General features: G+C 40.9%; 1 protein-coding gene across 15 annotated transcripts in view; it reads right to left on the bottom strand.

Moving 5' to 3' along the window:
- ncam1a (neural cell adhesion molecule 1a) overlaps positions 1–22170 on the bottom strand; it is a 510009-nt gene that overhangs the window by 389337 nt on the left and 98502 nt on the right. For 12 of the 15 annotated variants that reach the window (XM_080436531.1, XM_080436541.1, XM_080436542.1 and 9 more), the window contains 5 exons: positions 15360–16226; positions 11364–13301; positions 9889–10137; positions 7351–7454; positions 3156–7045 (listed from right to left, as the gene is read on the bottom strand). The exons of the other annotated variants lie outside the window; for them this stretch is intronic. In XM_080436531.1, coding sequence (XP_080292657.1) covers positions 7001–7045; positions 7351–7454; positions 9889–10137; positions 11364–13301; positions 15360–16226 — 3203 coding nt within the window. In that variant the 3' untranslated portion in view covers positions 3156–7000. Of the gene's footprint in view, positions 1–3155; positions 7046–7350; positions 7455–9888; positions 10138–11363; positions 13302–15359; positions 16227–22170 lie in introns of those variants that run through there. 15 annotated transcript variants of the gene reach the window in all.

Here is a 22170-nt window from a genome sequence, read left to right as displayed (position 1 = left end):
CAATCAATCAATCAATCAATCAATCAATCAATCAATCAATCAATCAAACAAACAAACCTTGAGAAGAATCACAAAAGACCCTCTAGGGTGGACCATTTTGACATTACAAATACTACAAAACGTCCATGGTGGTTAAGTGACAGTAATTGTAACGCTACATGTGTCACTGATGATGGCTGTACATCTCACCACTCGTTATAAAACAGTGTATAAAAAGTAATCCACAGTGTGTGTGTGTGTGTGTGTGTGTGTGTGTGTGCGCGTGCATGTGAGAGAGAGATCATATCTGAGGGATATTTGTTTCTATCCTGCAGGTCAAGGGGAATTATCCCTGATAGGCACCATGCTGATAAATCAATCAATCTATGCATGTCTATGGCTAAGAGTTATAACAAAATATCTTTTATGTCAGAGTAAGTGATTGTCATAACATTGTGTGTACTGCAGTTAATCACTGGCATGCAACACATTGCAGTTATCATGGTTTTCCTAGGAAGCCATTGAAATCCATCCAAAGCATCTCAAAAAGTATTTAAATTAGTTTATTGCAGGTTTCAATGGAGAGCTATGAATCTCATTTGTATCAATTACCCACTTAAACCCTACATACATACTTTATTGACCGGTGTCCCCCAGTGGTCTATACTAGGCTGCCTCCTTTTTTCCATACACCAAAGCTTTCCCCCATAGCTGATCTACAAGCTAAGGATAATAAAGGATAAGGATAATTCCTTTTAACAGGTCGTTCATGAAAGTCCTTGCGGTCTTGTTTCCAATGAGAACCTGTGAGCAATTGGGGTTAAGAGTCTTGCTCAGGGACAAATTTCATATCATATGCTGGGATAGCCTGGAATCGAACCTGGGGCAACCAGGGCCAGCTGGTTCCCTAGGCGGGCTCACTAACCACTCAGCTATGGCCGCCCCTTGTGAGTTTGTAGATCGGCTTTTTTTCACAGAAGGTTCGCCCCCAGAATTAGGGACGCAGGGATTCATGTGGTTAATGCGCATTATTAAAACTTTTTTTTTAAATACCCCATAACAAAGTGATCGGCTAGTTTCATATCTTTGCATGACATGTGTTTCACATGCAGTTGTTATTATATTACAAAATCAAGAGGAAACAACTGCTTAATGTGTGTATTTGAGGTAGGCTATTTACTTATTTGTCAGTGAATTCAAGTGATCACTGAATCCACAGCCATTGTAAACAATGTATTTCTTGTGATATTATTGGCTGCTGTTTGCAGACATCTCCTCATGGGGGTGCTGCAGGATAAGCAGATATTGTAATCTAAGGCATCGTATCATAGCTATGTAAGCTACTTTTCCCTTGGTTCTTCAGCTTTTATTGTCATTTATTTTAATGTGCAGTACATTTAATACAATATTTCAAGTGCAATTTGTGAATGTTTATGTCATAGTAGGCCTATTCTATTAATGCATACACTCCATCTCCTCCTGGCTCCAAAGTATACATTGAACTCCAGTTCAGTCCAGCAGCAGTATAACACTGACGCTTCAAGACTAGTTTTGATGATGTTCCATGTTGAGTTGGCTTACTAATTCACAACTAATCAACTTTTCATTTGAAAATGCTTTTATATTATTTTAAAGTTGCAGTTCACATATCCAAACCACATATTTGATCAATAATGCCCCTGTCAAGTATTTTTCTCACCCCAAAAAAACATCTATAAAGTTTTTAAGTTTTATACTAGTAGTTAAGGTGTTTAGCCCCACCCAGAAAAACTGCTCTGGAAATGCCCCAAACAGGGCATTTCCCGTTATTTCCCGTACAGGCTGTTTAAGTCTTGAAACTGGGTGTCAAAATTAGTGACTGATTTCTATATTACCATGCATGTTTAAAGTATTAGAGAAACTAGTTTATTCCAGAATTCTAGAACATCTCAGTGATAAAGATATTATATTGTTGCTGTCAGGCAGAAACTTTGTATCTCTCCATATTTCAACCTTATATGTTCTTTTGTTTTTTTGTTTGTTTTTTAGATGAATGCCCGACTTTGTCATACTACAGTGTAACACAAAAGTAGCTAAAATAGCTAATCTACAAGCTCACAATGAATTACATCACAATGTGTTGCGAGTTATTTTGACTAGTTTTGGTGAAAGTGATAGTGGTTAAGTGTGTCTGTGGATTTTATAAATATTGAACTAATGAAAAGTATTACCAAGAGCTTATGAGTAAATAATAACTACACTGGATCCATTGGAACACAGTTTTCTTTCCCCCAGTTCCTGAAAGGTAACAATTTTGGACATACAGTAAAAGGTTTTTCCCAGACAGCGACGATTATGGTTTCTATGGCCCTCTTGCAGTTTATTGATAAAATTACCAATGCATTAGATTCCAACATAATGTTGGTCAGCACTCATTTGTCTCATCTTCTGTCTCATCTTTAATTCAAAAAAGGTTTCTTATCTGGAACCATCCGCTCCTTTTGTAAAAAAAAACAAAAAAAACAAAAAAACATTCACATTATCCTATTTATGTACCAGTCAAATTATTTATGTACCAATTATTTTTGATAATTCTGTTTACTTTTAATTTTGATATTCATATTCATCAGTATGTTACATCTGTCTATCTGAGGACTAGTATTTAAAGCAAAACTACAACAAAAAAAATCATATCCAAAAACCAGTAGCCAAATAGCTCTGTTAGGTATATAGATACAGATTATATGTATGGAGGTATGTAGTTAGATATGTTGTCTCACTTGATGTATAACCTTTTTAATTTTATTGTAATTCTATAATTATAGAAGTTCTCTATAAGCCCTCAGCTGTCTTCTAAACTTCTGCACAATATGTTTATTTATTCTTTGCAAATACATAAAATACCAACTCAAAACATGTTCACTGTTCAGCCCAAACAGTCACAGATATGAAGACAAGTATTCAACCAACACAATCTTAGGTCACTGAGACTATTTGCACTTGATGTGAATGTGCTGCAGTGTATCGTTATTACTCAATATATGTCATCAATTGTATTCTTTAGTTACACTGCAACAATAGTGCAATAAATGTATAAACAATTACCAATTTCAATGCGGTAAGTGTAACACAGTGTACACAGGCAGTTAAATAGCTGGAGAAATGATATAGAATAATAATACAAGCAGAAACTCAGAGAAGGTACCTGTTATTTATTCATTGCAGGTTGTAATATTTCAAGTTAAAAAGTTAAAAATAAAGTTAAAGTTTTTTTGTTGTTGTCACATACACTTACAATACAGCTGTGGCAACGTTGCAGACAGTAACATTATTTTATTTTAAGCCTCCTTTACAGTGTGATAACAGTAAAAAATATAATAAGCAAAATGGCAAAAACTGTACAAATAACATAATGTTGCTAAATAGAATGAAAGTACAATTAAAGCTGCAATCTGTAATTTCAGTAATAATAGATGTGATGAAGTGGAATAATGTAATATAACAGCAACATTACATAACATTACAAGACTGACATCGAACTCTATATTTGGGCATGGTTTACATCATAGTAACATCACAGTGGGGATGTGGTACGATGATAACGTAAACCAGGAGAGGGTGGATACTGTGTGGAGAGCCTTGGTGAAAGCAGCAAGTGTGACAATACTGCCACCCCTACGGAAGCCACCTGGCACACGCTTGGTACAGTTCAGATGTCTGTTGTGGAACTCTGGGATGAGGAAAGTGACAACAGGGCCATAGTGGCAAGATAACTGCAGGATTGACAACAAGACTGGGAACGGGAAACAGTCTGTGACATGTCACATGCAGAAGTTGTGCTAGTTACATTGTATTAACATACCCTTATCACAGGTTAAAATGACGTGTTATTTATTAAAACAAGTTCCAGATTGCAGCTTTAAATGAAATTGTGTCGTCACAGCCATAGATTGTGACCTGGGGTCTGTCTGTCAGGACGTCCAGGGTTCAGTTGCACAGGATGGTATTGAATCCTACATTTCAGAGCTTGGTGACAAGCTTGGAGGGAACAATATTATTGAATACTGAACTCACATTTGATCTCACACACTCACATGTGTTCCTCAGTTCTTTTTCTTTTTACCCCTTTTTCTCCAATTTTTTTTGTCGTTATGCCAATTGATTCCTCCCCACACACATTTCTGTGTTGTCACCACTGTTGTATCCTACCGACTCACCTGCCAGTGAGGAGCAAAGTGGTTGCTACACAGTAAAATCCTCACTGTTAATTTAACTCTGAGATTATACACATGGAACCAAATGGATCCTTGCGTACACTCAAATCTTACAAGCAAATCTTTCCAGTGAGAAATTGGCAACTAAAGTAATCAAAAAAGTAAACCAAAGAACAAGATTTTTGTACAGGATTTCCTCACTGGTCAGTAGGAATACATTGAGAACTCTAGCAGGAGCATGCCAATGTCACTTCGACTATGTATGCACCACCTCATGGTACCATAGCACCCCAAAGTTCTTAAAAACAAGGCTCCAGACATCCCAAAACAAACTGGTCAGGCTACTGCTTGGCCTCACACCTGCAACTCATCTAACCCCTGCTCATTTTGCTAGGGTGGGATGGCTTGGGGTAGAGGACAGAGTACAGCAACTTGCAATGGGCCTGGTGTACAAGATACACTACACCACAAAGACACCCATACCTGTCAAACTACTTCAAAAACGTCAATGGCGTCCACAATCACAACACCAGAGGGAGCTCCACAAATCACGTTCAACCCAGATTTGGCTCATTTTTCAATAATGATAGCTAACTCGATAATTGGCCGCTGTCTTAAGACTCTGCACCTGAGAGCATTTGGCTCATATCAATCTGCGTTAATTGATTTTTGCTGTATCCAACATGGCACTGGCAGCCATGTAAACAAACACACAATATCATTTACAGTTAAACAGTACCCTCAAGAATGATTTTGAAGACTTGTGCGGCGAGAAATAGACAATACAGTAACAGAATAATGATTAATATACTGATCAACACTTCCTACCAATATTTTCCCAGCTGGACTACTTTCATCACCATATCCAATTATTTTAAAATCAATCAAATCATTTGTTGTTACTTTTGGGTTAATATATACTGTATATACAGTACATGTATTTATTAAGTGGCCAAGTAATCAATGATTAATGATAATGCTAAGACATGCTAATCAATGGGGAGCCGGTCGTTATTAAGAAATAAAGCCCTTCTGTCGGGGTTTATTTCTCGAAGTTATCACAAATACACAACACAAAACTATCAAAGGTTACAAAACGGCAAAAAAAGACACCTATGATATTAACACATTCGTGTTTTACTAGCTTTTAAAAGAAAATCTACTTTGTGTGTTTGATGTTGATAGGAAGTATTTTCCAAGCAGAAGGAGTTCTATAAAGAACAGTTCTCTTCATAATTTCTTTTCATGTACATTACCATATAGTGTGTATTATACTCACAATATAAACCAGTTTATACTGTGCTAGTTTTTCCACAAGTCGTGTTATGCATTATTCCATATAACATTTTACATGAACAGAAGATTTAGATTTATCCTCCACAGTTAGTTATGATAATCATTAAAGTATCTCACACGCTAAGACAGAATAATGAATGAATGTCTGAGTTGAGTTTTTTGAATTTTCAAGTTCAAGGTAATATCATCTGACAGATCGCTGGATATTGTTGTGAGCATTTCACAACTGATACAAACTGATCTAAGGAGTAGATTATAGTGGCCCTCATTTATCAATGGAAAGTAGAAACCAGCTTAAATTCAAGCCCAGGAATCATCTTACGACAGCTAGGGCTCATGTGTGATTTATCAAAGGGTCGTATCCTGACAATCATAGCGTGAGAATGGTGTGTTCTCACGGTGTGTTGATAAATCTGTATGGCTACGATGGAATAAACTGGTGTTGCCTAAGCTTGTGTAACGGGCGGTAAGAATGAAATAGCCAACTACGCCACCTAAGGAATTGCACCTTAGGAAATCATGATTCTAATCTATATCTAGAAGTACACCTGTCCTGATTACACAGTAAACTCCCCACAAAGGTTCGTTGTACATTTAAAGGAGAGATCCGGCCATTTTAAGTGTTATCTTTGATGTGTCGCTAATCACTCACCAACATTGAAAGGGAATGATCGCGCACGATCACAGACGCCAGGTTCTGTGAGAGAAACAAGCAACCAGCGCCATCTCGTTCTGCACGAATGGTAGCTTGTGCTCGACATTCAGCACATGTTTGAGTATCATGAGACTCCACGATGAGTGGTAGTAGAAAAAAAAAAGGTTTTCATCGGTTATAATAGACGATTTTCACTCTTACACACGGCTTCCATTATGCCAACGGAGGGGGTCGCCAGACTGGACGACAGGGGACTCTCTGGAATAACTCAACGTCCCTTTCAATGTTGGTGAGTGATTAGCGACACATCAAAGATAACACTTAAAATGGCCGGATCTCTCCTTTAATGATAGAGGCAGAGGCGTGATTAAGTACGAAAGCATCAATGGCATTTAAACAATTAAAACCATGGAATTTCACCACTATGAGTATTAGCTGCATATGTACATGAACGCTAGCATACACAATAATACTGGGCAGACGTAATCTAATGGACCAGGGTTTTGGGGCTCACAAACAAGGACAGGGCCACCCAACCTGGGGCAGGGGGAACCCCCACGAGCCAGGGCAACCACACGCACACACTCAAAAGCAAAGGGTGGTTTGTCCTGGCACACGGCGACGGGGGTCACCACCACCACCGGAGGGCACCATGCCCAGCCCCCAACTCTGGTCCTAACAAAAGAAACAAACAAACGTTTACACACTGAAGTACAGATAACCATCAACATAGGTCACTTAATATTAGCTGATCGCAATTGGAATCTCAAGTATCATAACAGGTCACAGAGATGGTTGCTGGAGTAATGGTCCCTCCAGCCAACACTGGATCCAGTTAACTTTCAGCCAAACGGTACTCATTGGAAGACCAGCAGTTTCAACCCAGCCAAAGCAGCAGCGCCGTCAGCAGTGTTGCCAGATTCTGTGAGAGAAACAAGCAACCAGGTCTAGGAAATCCAGCCCAAAAGAAGCGACTATGGGCCACATGAGCACTTTAATATATACATGAGCTATTTGAAAATGGCAGATCTACAAGCTCACAACGCGCCGCGATGCGACACGTTGTGAGCTTGTAGATCGGCTATTTTCAAATACAATCTTGCGGGGAAATTATAATGAGCAGATCTGGCAACCCTGGCCGTCAGTCACTTATACACACCCCAATACGGTAGGTCACTGCTAGAACAAAAACAGTTTAAGTTACTCTGGGTGGAATAGTTAACCTACCTGCCATACATGGCTAGCTAACTCAGACCAAAACCCCAGGTCAGTCCAAGTAATGTCAGTCCAAGTAGGCCATTTCAGTGCACCCGGGTTGTAGCATGCGAGAGCTGAAACAAAACAACATCAAGTTCACAATACTCATTCTACAGCTCATGATCGCTTAAACAACAAGAAACAAACATATCTGCGCTGGTGGTAACTGGTGAGAGCCAAAGCTCCAGCCCATCAGGCGAGCTTTGACAGTTCTGGTTAGGCTGATTTCCCTGCTGGATTTATACAGCTGTCTCAATTACAGACAGGTGTCAGTTGTCCCCTTAATAGAGTGGGTGGAGACTTAGCTCCATAAAGAACCTCTCACTCCGCTATACAGCTCCGAGATGAGGTTCTATGTCGTTCTCATCCAGAATCGGTGGAACGTCCGCCAAGGCTCCGCTGTTTACCCTTTTGTATACATCGTATCCCAAAACTAATGGTAGATTCCAAACCACACGGATGTTTAAGGTTTAGTTCGGAGCATAATATTTTAGGTCCGGAGCGAAACTACCCGTTTAAATTGCTTATTTAGTCAGCCTGTGGCCATGTTTCCCATTGTAGCCAAACCGGGAGCAGTACTGGCAGCGGACGTAGGGGGGTTTTCCGGGTTGAATGGGAAACATGGCCACAGGCTGACTAAATAAGCGATTTAAACGGGTAGTTTCGCTCCGGACCTAAAATATTATGCTCCGAACCAAACCTTAAACATCCGTGCCGTTTGGAATCTACCATTAGTTTTGGGATACGATGTATACAAAAGGGTAAACAGCGGAGCCTTGGCGGACGTTCCACCGATTCTGGATGAGAACGACATAGAACCTCATCTCGGAGCTGTATAGCGGAGTGAGAGGTTCTTTATGGAGCTAGTGGAGACTATGAGTAGAGGTGGCATAGGAGAGAGAGAGACTGGCCCTCATTTATCAACGGAGCGTATAAACCGGCTTATATTTTTCCATATATTCGGCCGTACGTCGAAGTCACATTTATCAACGAATCCTACACAGCCAATCCTGGCGTACATCAGGTCGGAGCTTTGATAAATCTCACGTCTGAAAACGAGCGTCATTTAAATAACACACCCTTAAATATTCTCAAACCGCCCCGATTTTACGACATGAAGAACCACACACACACACGCACACGCAGCGCACACGCATCTCTCTCTCTCTCTCACACACACGCACGCACGCACGCACGCACGCACACACACACACACACACACACACACACACACACACACACACACACACGCCCGCCCAGCTGTGTCTTTCATGTAATCCGTAGCGTAGCGGTACAATCTTTGTCACGTAGGCTTGTAGCCTAAATGAATGACATATTATGATACCACATCGCCATGAATGGAATACGTTTGTATATTAATTTATTTAACCCATACCGAGCAGTGCGCGTTCGAGTTACACTAAAATAAAGCCGTCATGTAGGCTATTCCCATTTCCCAGTGAGACTCGGACCGTCGGACGGGCGAGTCCCGTCCCGCTCCGCATTAATGAGAGATAGCCTGGAGAGAACATTAATGAATGAAGGCTGGTGTGTGTTGGACCATGGGTTAAATGTCTGAGTGGATTATGTGTCTAGATGCCTGTCTGACAGTCAGACAATGCTGCTCCGCAGGTCTAGAATGGAATAAACGCCAAAGTCAACAACTGGTCCCGATCAGACGTGACATTTCAGCGTACGGTAGGATAAAGCCCACGTCAGGATATATTGATAAATGCCGAAAGGTGCGGTGATCTCGCCGTACGCCCATTATTTGGGCTGCACACGTTGATAAATGAGGGCCAATATGTCCACCCTGCTACACCTGCAAGACCTGAGACCAGACGTGAGATTTGAGCGAGCCGTACCCTCAGGTCAAAGTGGCGATAGATTGATAAATCTCGAAAGTGACTTTGATCTCGACGTACGCCCGTTTTTCGGTCTGGGCAAGCTTGATAAATGAGGGCCAGCTCCCTACAGCTCCAGATTCCCCAAAATAACTGGCCTATGACCCACACGCCCAATCCACCACCATCCATGACCCGTCCTCACATCCAATCACCAACCATGGCGAGACATGCTCTGGACAGTGTTGAGTGGACATGCAGGACACGTGTGAACATACTGTAGTTAACTGTCACAGACCATTTTTCTTATATAGTGTTTCTATAACCAATGTCTCAGAGACTTTTTGACATGCTAGTGGAGCCATTAAGCTATGTATTAGATTTATTGGAACATAATAATAAAAAAATTATACTTATTGTCTTTGACAGTGGTGAAAAACCAGCAATGTTGAGGTTTACTCACATTATTTTCCGCTATATCCCTGAGTGATTGGTTTAGGGATATACCTAACTTTAATAATACACACAAACAGACTCAAGAATGAGAAATAGGTCAAAAGTCACGTCTCAAATTGTGGTGATGACCTTTGTAGTTGGTCCAGCTAGACATTTCCAGGTAAAAGTTAGCATGTGATGTAGCAGTTTTGTTACATGGAATACTCACAGACATAGTACACTGCCAGACATATGATCACAGCCAGCAGTATAAAAAACTGAATCTTTAGAATCCACAGCAGTGTAGTATACAGCATCCTCAGCATCCACAGCAGCATATTACACAGCATGATCAGGATCCTCAGCAGTATATTACACAGCTTCCCCGGCATCCCCAGCAGTTTAATACACAGCATCCTCAGCATCCACAGACACAGAGTAACAACTCTGAAAGGCCATGCTGCTTTAGAGTGCTGTCCTGCAACAGAAAGTATAGCTATTACAGTAGGTGTGTAGTGAGAGAAACAAGGCTAAAGGCTCTTGCACACATATTTTTCATATCCGCTCTTTTGTCAGGAATGAGTTCGGAGGAGGACCCAAACGGAGGGGACAGGAGGCAGAACAGATTAAATTAAAGTATTTGATTTAAAATAACCAAGGCTGTTCCAGAACAGGCAACCATAGGCAAGTCATAAAGAACTTTCAGATGGATTACATACAGAGTACAGACTCACTCAACATGGAATTACGAACTGACAAACACACACTGGAACCGAGGGGTATAAATAGACAAGGAACTAGAAAAACTGTTCCTCTGAGCACAGGTCTCTACTCTGCCAGGTCAGGTAGGTTATTGTGGGCCAGCAATGTTCGGAATTCAGAGTAATATAAAAATTGCCTCCTGTTGGTGCTATAGTAGGCCAATGTGAAAAGGTTGGCATTTCTTCCTCTGCCTTTCACGGCAATCGGACGCTGCGTTCATGATTTCAGGCAATGTTCAAAACGAGCCACTCCTGCAAACTTTAGATGTCAAAATTTGTCAATCAGGATGGAATATGAAAAATCGGACAGATCCGCCTTGATCACATGACCATCTTGATCAGATAATGTGTACCGATTTGTGTGATGTTTGGACAAAATCTGTAGGAGTAAAATCAAAACATTTGTTTTCCAAAATTCTGCCTACTGGTGGCGCTTTAACAGGACAATGTGAAAAGGGCGGCATTTCTTCCTCGGCCTAGTTTGAATGTGCATGTAAAGTTTCACAGCAATCGGACGCTGCGTTCATGGACCCAGCCCCAAACATATGACACCAGTCGGCCTCAAGATGGCGCTATAACAGCCCACTTTACCTTTTGGCCTAAAACTATTGAGCCGTAGTTCAGTTTCCCTGTATTTCTTGGAGTATGATGCGTCTTCCTATATAGGTCGTGTCTAACTAGATTTTCCGCCATTTTGGTTTCTAGACACACTTTTTGCTTCTCCTCCTACAGATTTTGTCCAAAGCAGGGTGCATCCTGAATCACTGTATTAGATTTATGAGCATGTTTACAAATACATTCACCCATTTATATTTTTGATGTCAGTGTATTTGTGATGAACATTCAAAACGACTCTTGAGGTTGGTCAGTTGAAGTTCAACACACCAAAATCACATAGCAATGTACAGTTGATTAAAGTGCTACTATTTGTAGTCTTCCTTACCGGTGTGTTGCCGTTGTCTCTCTCTTTCTGTTTTCCTCTCCTCCATCTTGACGCTGTTCTGTCGTTCTTTATCCTCCATGGTAACCTTCAGCTTCTTGACCTTGTCATGCAGGTCTTGGGTCAGTTTATGTTGCTCTGTTTTCTCTCTTTCCTCAATGGTAACTTTGAGCTTATCTACCTCGTTCTTCATGTCCTGCAGATCTTCCAGATCTTGCCAGACACGAAGATCTTGCTGTTCCTTTCTATTGCTTTCCTCCATCTGTTCTATTGTGTTCTGAATCTCTTTGGCGGTGTTCTCTCGTTCTTTCTCCTTCATGGTAACTTTGAGATTCTCAACCTCAATGTTCTTGACCTGTAGATCCCGGGTCAGTTCCTGTTGCTTTCTCTTGCCTTCCTCCATCTTTTCCATTGTGTTCTGCAGTTCTCTCTTTTTTTTATCCAGGGTAACATTGAGTGTATCTACCTCTTTCTTCTTGTCCTGCAGACTCTGGGTCAGCTGTTCCTCTCTTTTACTCTCCTCCATCTCTTTGACGGTGTTCTGTTGTTCTTTCTCCTTCATGGTAACTTTGAGATTCTCAACCTCGTTGCTCTTGTCCTGTAGTTCCCGAGTCATTTGCTGTTGCTTTCTCTTGCTTTCCTCCATCTTTTCCATTGTGTTCTGGAGTTCTCTCTTTGTTTTATCCAGGGTAACATTGAGCGTATTTACGTCTTTCTTCTTGTCCTGCAGACTCTGGGTCAGCTTCTGTTGCTCTGTTTTCTCTCTTTCCTCAATGGTAACTTTGAGCTTATCTACCTCGTTCTTCATGTCCTGCAGACCTTGCAGATGCTGTTCCTTTCTCTTGCTTTCCTCAATCTGTTCTATTGTGTTCTGAATCTCTTTGGCGGTGTTCTCTCGTTCTTTCTCCTCCATGGTAACATTGAGATTCTCAACCTCGTTGCTCTTGTCCTGTAGAGCCCGAGTCATTTGCTGTTGCTTTCTCTTGCTTTCCTCCATCTTTTCCATTGTGTTCTGCAGTTCTCTATTTGTTTTATCCAGGGTAACATTGAGTGTATCTACCTCTTTCTTCTTGTCCTGCAGATTCTGGGTGAGCTGTTCCTCTCTTTTAATCTCCTCCATCACTTTGACGGTGTTCTGTTGTTCTTTCTCCTCCATGGTAACTTTGAGATTCTCAACCTCGTTGCTCTTGTCCTGTAGTTCCTGGGTCAGTTCCTGTTGCTTTCTCTTGCTTTCCTCCATCTTTTCCTTTGTATTCAGCAGTTCTCTCTTTGTTTCATCCAGGGTATCATTGAGCGTATCTACCTCTTTCTTCTTGTCCTGCAGACTCTGGGTTAGCTTATGTTGCTCTGTTTTCTCTCTTTCCTCAATGGTAACTTTGAGCTTATCTACCTCGTTCTTCATGTCCTGCAGACCTTGGGTCAGATGCTGTTCCTTTCTCTTGCTTTCCTCCATCTGCTCTATTGTGTTCTCTCGTTCTTTCTCCTCCATGGTAACTTTGAGATTCTCAACCTCGTTGCTCTTGTCCTGTAGAGCCTGAGTCATTTGCTGTTGCTTTCTCTTGCTTTCCTCCATCTTTTCCTTTGTGTTCAGCAGTTCTCTCTTTGTTTCATCCAGGGTAACATTGAGCGTATTTACGTCTTTCTTCTTGTCCTGCAGACTCTGGGTCAGCTTATGTTGCTCTGTTTTCTCTCTTTCCTCAATGGTAACTTTGAGCTTATCTACCTCGTTCTTCATGTCCTGCAGACCTTGGGTCAGATGCTGTTCCTTTCTCTTGCTTTCCTCCATCTGTTCTACTGTGTTCTGAATCACTTTGACGCTGTTCTCTCGTTCTTTCTCCTTCATGGTAACTTTGAGATTCTCAACCTCGTTGCTCTTGTCCTGTAGCTCCCTGGTCAGTTGCTGTTGCTTTCTCTTGCTCTCCTCCATATCCAGTTGTCTCTCTTTTATAGAACATGCAGACAGAATACATGTACGTTTATATTAACCGCAGATATTTTAACATCTCAATGAATCATATTCTTTTTCTCATATCTCTTTCACTTTTATTCACTGTAACAAACATAAGTTCCCAAACCCCTGGTTATTCAGGCCAGTTTCAGCCATTTGTGGATGTTTTTTTACCCCCTTTTCTCCCAATTTAGTCGTTATGCCAATTGATTCCTCCCCACACACATTTGTGTGTGTTGTCACTGTTGTTGTATCCTACTGACTCACCTGCCAGTGAGGAGCCCCCAACGGGAGGACGCAGAGCCTTCGTCCTACTCCTCCCGCCCAACACTCCCTGCTGACAGGTGCCGCCCCAGCCCAGTAGGAAACGTGATATCACCCACCCCGTTCAACAGAACTGAATCCCTTAGCAATGTACAATTGATCAAAGTGTTTATTCATGCGTCTCAACTTGTTTTCTTTTATATAATGTATTATTGTATTGTATTATTATTTTATATAATGCCAGGTGATAGAACACACCCATGCCCCGTATGTCGATCTTGAGCCACCATGGTTTCAAATTCAGCATTTGAACGAACTCTCGCCGGAACGAGATTTACGGTCCATGTGTTTACATTCTCTAGTCTGCCGTGCACTACGCAACTCCATTTATTCTTACCAGCTTTTGCAATGGTTTTATTAGCAAAAAGAGTACATTTGATTCTTGTTTATCAATATTTATTTGGATATAACACGATGTCGCAGTGTGATGGATGGATGAAGAGTTGAAGAAACTATGGCTGTGCTAACTGTGCTACAAATCGATCCCAATACTACTGCTGATTGAACCTGACGATTTCTACCCAAAAGAACCAGAAACAGCTACTGCCTTGCCAAAGAAGAGAGATGGCCTAAGAAAATTTTAAAAAATAAAAACGCAGTTCCAAGGACTCCAAAACCAGAGGTAACATTAGCGTAACTTTTTTTAAACAATGTTTGTCTATATTCTTGCAGCCTATGACGTAGGGGTGAAGGTGAAACTTTTTCAACAACCAACACGGTAGCATTCTCTGAACATTTTGTACAAAGATATTTTAAGTTATTATACTGTATGATTCTTTTACACAATAATATAGCCTACTGTATGTGGTTCTATATCATTGTTATTCCTATTCCTAAAATAATCCAAAAGCTGACAGATCTGGCCCATAATGGTGGTCTCAACCCTTTGTCTGTCGTGATGTTTCCATCACGACAGACAACAGTTCCCAACCCTTTTGTATAGAGCCATGATACATGACTTCCCCTCCCCGTTCACTCAGTTACAGACTTTTAGGAATCTCTGTCCACATTGCTACTGACAAATAGTGCTAACAAACTGGTAGCTATCCTGTAGGAACGTTAAGACATAATTCACTTCACATAATCACGCATCAGTTTTTTAAATATTTTTTTACTAGGCTACTAATTATAACAAAGTTGTTATTATAGTTTTTTATTACTTTTTGTTACATTAAAAAGGTGGAATAAATGATAGAAACGTCTTACAGTATCTCCATATTTAAACTTTTTTTTCTATGCTTTAAATCCAAATAAAAAGTCTTCGCAAGACTTCCGGCAAGAGTTTGTGCAAATGCTGAATTTGATACTAAGGTGGCTCAAGAGAGACATACAGAGCATGGGTGAGTTCTATCATGCAATAATACAAATATATATATATTTTTTAAATAGTTTGGAGCCGAAACTAGAGAGTCGTCCACTTACTGCTAATCTATGATTTAGGGATGTCATAATAGGCAGGTAAAGAGCCCAGAATTCTCTTTTGACAGTGCAACATTTTCTGCTCAAAGAACACTTCACTTTGTACTTACAAAATGAATAGAGAGAGGAAACAAAGGAAACAGCCAGATAAGAAGACAGCAATATGAAGTAAGTCCATTATGCAAGTATAAACAAACACACATTATTTCTATTTTTGGTTAATGATTAATAGTCCTGCATATTCAATGACTATGAAAGTGGTTATCCGTGCAAATTATTGTTTTTGTTATTAATATTTAAATTCTCACCAGCCTGAGTGCTTTTAACGACATCATCACTCTTCCTCAGCTCGTCATCTTTCTGCTTCAGTTGTTGGTCTTTTTCTACCAATATTGTATTAATTTCCTCCAGTTCCCCCTGCATCTTTGTTTCTACATTTTTAAAGTAGCTGATTATCTCAGGGATCTTAATGTTGGCCTTTTCTATATCGTATATTTCTCCCATCCGCTCCATTTCCTTCCTCTTCATTTCCTTCCTTTCCCTCTTCTCCTTCTCTTTTTTTTCTCTTAACATTTTCAGATTTCTCTCAATCTCCTTTCGTGTCTCAGATTCCCTCCTCAGCTCTTGTTCCAGCTCTTTTTTCTTTTCTTCATTGGTCTTCTCCCTCATTTGGTTCTCCAGTTTACATATTTTGTCGTTGATCTTCCTGAATTCTTCCTTGTGCTTATGGATGGGTCCCTCCATCTCCTCCATAAAGTTCTTAAGCTCTGTCTTATACCTTTCCTTTATCTCTCGCTTCTCTGTGTTTGTCTTCTCCTCCATGTCTTTCAGAATCTTTCCCTCTATCTCACTGATCCTAGTCTGGTTGGTGCTGTAATACTTATGCAGCGGTTCACTAAGGCTAGGGTCCAGCTGACGAAGGATATCAATCATCTCTGAACTTGCCGTGTGTCCCTTTTTCCGCACCATGTCGATAATGTGTCGTGCTTTCTCTGTCCTGAGTCTTTCCCCTCTGGCTGACTCCATTTCTTCATCATTGATGACATTCTTATCCAGGAGTCCGTCCAGTAGGATACGCAGGGTGGGCTCTGAGACACTTTTAATGAACTCTACCCTCACAGACTTCAGCCACTTGTCTGCTTCCTGGATGTCTTTTGTGAAATTTGCAGAAGAACCTTGGAAATGAGGTGAGGGATTCATTAATAGTGGTATGATTATAATACCATATCTAACATTATAACATGAATTAAGTCAGTAGTGGGATAATTATAACAACATAATATAACATTATAACAATTAGAATATATTGTACTGTACTTTTTTTTTCTTTTTGACTTTTCAGCATAGTGGTCTCCATCAGAGCTCGGACAAACACCACTAGGCTGAAACATTTTTTTTTAACAGTTTATTAAAGGACGGCTGGCTCACACTTGTAGAGGACATTTGACCATGTGAAGAAAGGAGGTGATTTGGACAGAAGGACTGTATGCCTTATCCAACATCAATTATGGCTAAGCACAAAATAGCGACACATTAACGCTTCACTTTCTGAATGTAGGCTTCCAAACAAAAATGGTTTCTATCACAAAAGGTTTCAGAATGGTTGCTTAGCTATCTGAAGAATGTTGTGTGTTGTGTTACAACTATGTCTAGTTATCTAAAGTATGGCAATAATAATAATAATCATATACTAGCCTAATTGATTGATTGTTGCTTTTATGAACCACTTAAGCTCTATTTTATACTTTAGTCATATGATTTTGACATGCAAAAATAACAATCTCCAAGCTCACAAGTCAATTAGGTGTTGAGTCCTCTTGTAGATCTGCTATTTTTGCAATAAATGAAAAACCCCCAAACCAGGACACATGAGTTAAAGCGGTTAAAGTGTCATGCATCTTTCCTGGTGCCCAGGGAGCCCAAATGGGCTTAAAGGTCATTTATAACAATATGTAGGCAATCTAGGCATCACAACATTATCTAACACAACCTAGATATGACTTAAGTATAAAATATAGCTTAAGTGGTTAATAAAAGCAACAATCAATCAATTAGGCTCGTTGTGAGCTTTGTCTGCTTTTGTCACTATTTTAAAATGTTTTTTTTATTAATTGTTTTTTAAGCTAAATGAGATTAGGAGTAAGGCAGAGTGCAAAATAGGGCCACGGACTCTTAAAGGACGACTTCACCACTTTTCAACATATCTTCATATAATAGGTCCTCATAGGACTTGCATTGCAACTTTCCAGGAATACAAAGCCTGCAGTTTCTATTAGCTTGGATTCCCCATCGATGATGTCACTGGTAGACGGGTTTCTGAACTGTCTACAGCCCTCCTCTGAGACACAGACTGATTAGATTTTTTTTTTACCATTTTATCATGAGCATTAGTGAGGACCTATTATATGAAGATATGTTGAAAAGTGGTGAAGTCGTCCTTTAAAGACCTCGTAAACAGGAAGTACCCTAACCCAGTATGAGTAGGCCTATACGCAGTATTAAGTATTTCATTTTGTCAGACCACAGAATAATATGTTATAAACCACCCAGCCACATTAGAATGATTTTAAAAAATGTACAAGTATATAAAAATTGGTTTCAAAGTCATGAAGAATAAGCTGTAGTTCTGCTAACTAGACTGCTCGGGAACGATGCAAGTTGTGAACGATGCAAATAGGGAATGCATGCCCCACCTTGTTATGCAATACCCGTTATACTCGCTGTCAGAGTACCCTCTCTCTGTCTGTGTCCCTTTTGTGCCCATATACGAAGATCTCTGTATCTGTCTGTCCTTGTAATTTGTATGCCCATATATGGAGATCCCTGAAGTTATCAGTATATGGCCATTGTAAAGAAGGCTTTCGTATCATACTTGCCAGCCTTAGTCGTAACGGATACCACCGCGAGTTAGATCGTGTCACATGATGGCTGGAACTCCATATATGGACATAACTGCCATCTTCAAGTCTGACATCATGACTGACTCATAGCGACAGCACTGGGATGACACAAGCACCGTAGCCAATGATAAAAAAGGCAAGGGAATCTCAGAGTTAGATCATATCCTACGATGACCCCCAGTCGATCCTCAAATCTCTCACCGCGAGCTTACCATGTATACTAGCCAAGGTATCTAGCCTTACAACCCAGATAGATTCTCTTTCTCCATCTAGTACTTTGTCACCTTGTGAACCACTTGGGTTGAACATCCTGTTTTAAGTTCTGCTTGGACACCATTGTAGCGGGTCTTGGCTCAGGTTTAGATAACCAGTCGAGCCTTTGGTCTTTTACAGCCCTTATTCGGTATATGGCGGTTCTGGAACGTCCTTGTGCGGTGATAAATGTCTGTGGAGAAGTCTGAAGAGTGCAAACTGACTCTGCAAAGTTATCAAGAATAGCATCAGAAGACTGGTGTAGTTAGGAATTATGCCATCAGTGACTCTGATGACATCACTGAAACTCATCTGAGCATGTCATCAGGTGAGGTGTTAAGCCCAAGCTTAACACCTCACCCCAGAGGTTGCATTGAAGCGCATTGGACATGCCGGCCATTCATAGGTACTGCAGCTTAAAACTGTCACGAACTGTCACAAACGTGCAAAAGCGGTTTCGACCAATGGGCTCGACTCACAAGCTTGCGCACAAGCTTGTGCACAGAGTGGTGCATAGAGGTGACGCAAAATGCGTCACCTCCGTGACGCAAAACGTGTCACAGAAGCCCCAAATACACCACGCCCGTCATATTTCACAACACGGAAGAAGGGGTGATTTAGGAGTATGCGCTCGGTGAGCAACTCAATGCAAGTGGATTTCCAGTGCCCTCTCAATAATTTTTTACTCTATGCTTAAGCCCCACCCAGAAAAACTGCTCACAGCAGGAAATTCCCAAAACAGGACATTTCCTGTTTACCGGCTGTTTAAGTGCTGGCAGGGATAGTAAGTAACACCTCCTCCACCCCCACTCCAGAACAATCACAGCCAACAAAATGCGAATGAACTGGCCATAAGCTAAGGACTTTGCCTCCTTCTTTGATTGACCTCAAGGTTTCATGAAAGAAACACAATCAGCCTCCATATTGATGCCAAGATTAAGATACATTTTGAGTGATACTGTATTTTAATGTTGAGTATAGATATCATCAGTGTTGGGACTAACGTGTTACAAAGTAAAGCATTACTGTAACGCAACTACTTTTTGCGGTAACAAGTAACATAACTAGTAACCTTTTCCCAGTTTGGTAACGTGTTCTAGCTGACATTTTAATGGCCACGTTACTCGTTACTTTATGTGAAAAGAGCCAACAACTTAAGGGGATTAAAGGTTCATTAAGATCCGACTTCTACTCTCACACCAGCCGTGTCTGTGGCTTCCCCCTCCGCTGCGGGCAACGGGGCTACTCTATCGGTGTTCAAAATGTTGTTGTTAAGAGCTCTGTGTTCAAACTGTTGTTGTTAAGAAGGGACGATCAATGCAATCAATTCTTACCTTTTTCTGTATTGTATCAAAAAAGGAAAGGTAGAATCCCATTAAGCTACAGATGCCTAACCATCAGGTAAAAAGTTATCGATGGGTTGAAACAACCTTTTAAACCAGGTTTTTAGCCAGCCTGCAACTCCATGTTAAATATAGACGCGTGTACATGACCTGGAATATTCAGTTACGTTGTAACCTTTGCTCTCTGAGTGAAGACATCAGGGTTTCCGGCAGTCCATTTCAGTCCAATTTTTACCACGGAGTCAAAGAAATTCTGGTGAAAATGATGCAATGTTGCAATGCACGCGCAAGGCTCAGGAATGTTTTTAATTAATACAAATAGCCGCCCATATTACAGTAAAGGCATCTGCTATTATATTGATTTTTGTAAATTCCAATATATTATGTAGCCTATAGGATTATATCCCCATAATATTATTCATATTATTTCCGCAATTGAGTTTGACGAGAAGCGCATGCAGGGTGGTAACCGTTCCTCGCCCCAAATCACACTCGCCCCCATTTGTTTCGCGGACGGAGGCCAACGGATTAGACCCGGGGCGAGGGTGTTTTGGGACGAGCATTCTTATATTCCATTCTAACAAAACAAACAAACAGCTGCTTGCACGTGCAGCGGCACACATACACACACACACACACACACACACACACACACACACACACACAGTTGAATGGACAGTAATGCTGCGCTCCCAGCAGCTACAAAAGTTACAAAACTACGACGCACAGTTTATCAGAGTCGTGGTGCAACATGATCCATCCAAAATTATCAAGCTTACGTTCGCCAAGCGACACTATAATGGAACATAATTAGGCTTATTGGACTAAAGAACAGGGAACTGGCAGATGTGATGGATATAATCCCGGCCCCTCCCCCCCGGAATTGTGTGGAGAATGTGAGTGGAAATGGTTAATGTATGTTGCAATGTCAGCTGTCTTTAACGTACCCGTAACTCTAGCATTAGCCAAACCGAACCCAATAATAGTAACGTTAACCTAGCTTGTAGCAACACACATGAACGCAGCGTGCAGTGTGCGCGCACGCGACCGTGTGTGTGTGTGTGCGCGCGTGTGTGTGTGTGTGCGTGTGTGCTTGTGTGCTTGTGTGCGTGTGTATGTGTGTGCTGTGGGGTAGTGCATTACTGTTCTAACCTGGTGTTTAGACATTGGACATTGGTTCTGACTATAACCAAGTGTTGCCTTGTTAGGATGTTATGGGATCAGTGTGGTATTGGTTTTATACCAGGGATCTTCAACGTTTTTCAGGCCAAGGACCCCGTCAGAGAGATGATGCAGGGACCCCCCACTACATATTGTATAACGTATTGCAGATGAAACTTTTTCATAGAATTCATAGATAAGATTCAAAGACTTATTTGACAGCACTATCATCAGTGATGTGTAAATTAATGATGTTTGTTTGTTTGTTTGTTTGTTTACACATTATATTGTCTATTAATATGTTGATTTTTGGAAATGTACCACTTAAACCCTTAACTTAGTACTTAGTAAACTTGACCTTTGGCTCTGTACTTGGTTCACTCTTTTTTCCCTGTACACCAAATCTCTTTGCCGAAAATAGGGAGCTTGTAGATCTGCTATTTTCGGCAAATGTTCCCCTCAGAATAAGGATGCTAGCGTTCAAGTGGTTAATGTAAAATAAATTAAATCCTATCACACAAACATTTGGTGGCCCTCCTATTGTAAATCTAAGGACCACCTAGGGGTCCTGGACCCCCTGTTGAAGACCCATGTTCTATAACCAGGTGTTGGCTGTGTACTGGGATCAGTGTGGGTTCAACCCACACAGCCAACACCTGGTTGGGTTGGTTCATATTATAACCAGGTGTTGTGTTGTCAGGCTGTACTGGGATCAGTTGGTAGAACTGGACATTGGTTCTAGGTGTTTAGTGTTAGGTTGTACTGGGACAAGTAAGACGCGCGAACGCTGGAAGCGAACGCAGCTCGAAAATATTGTGTATTTACGGACTTGTAATCCGTGTTATTTCACTGTGATGGCGAGAAGTGTGTGTGTGTGTGTGTGTGTGTGTGTGTGTGTGTGTGTGTGTGTGTGTGTGTGTGTGTGTGTGTGTGTGTGTGTGTGTGTATGTGTGTGTGTGTGTGTGTGTGTGTGTGTGTGTGTGTGTGTGTGTGTGTGTGTGTGTGTGTGTGTGTGTGTGTGTTTGCATTTAAATCAGAGCATTGTCTACATTCCTGCACTCTGGCGCCCTCTACATAGGTAGTGCATGCACACAGACACACAGACAGACAGACCCACAACCTGAGCAGGGTTACATAGTAAGCTCCACTTGGTCGGAGGCGCGCCTCCTTCCGCGTTCGCAATCAGTGTGGTAAAATCAAAATGCCAAGTTTGCATGGAATGGAGTAGACTAAAAGATTTATCATTGACTAAAACTAGACTAAAATGTAAACCGTCTTTGTTGACTGAAACTAAACTAAATACCTAATGTTTTGTTGGACTAAGATAAAGACTAAAATGCTCGACTTTTAGTCCACTAAAACTTGACTAAATAAAAACAGGATGAGGTTGACAAAAGGTTATCAAGGTTGATAAAAACGAACAAGGGCGATTGAAACTGGACTTAAATTTAAAATCAACACTG

Source organism: Gymnoscopelus braueri, assembly GCF_963280865.1.
Source record: "Gymnoscopelus braueri genome assembly, chromosome: 8".
In the NCBI taxonomy this organism is placed as follows: Eukaryota; Metazoa; Chordata; class Actinopteri; order Myctophiformes; family Myctophidae; genus Gymnoscopelus; species Gymnoscopelus braueri.
Note: the sequence above shows the minus strand (reverse complement) of the source record. Positions and strands in the feature narration are given on the sequence as shown.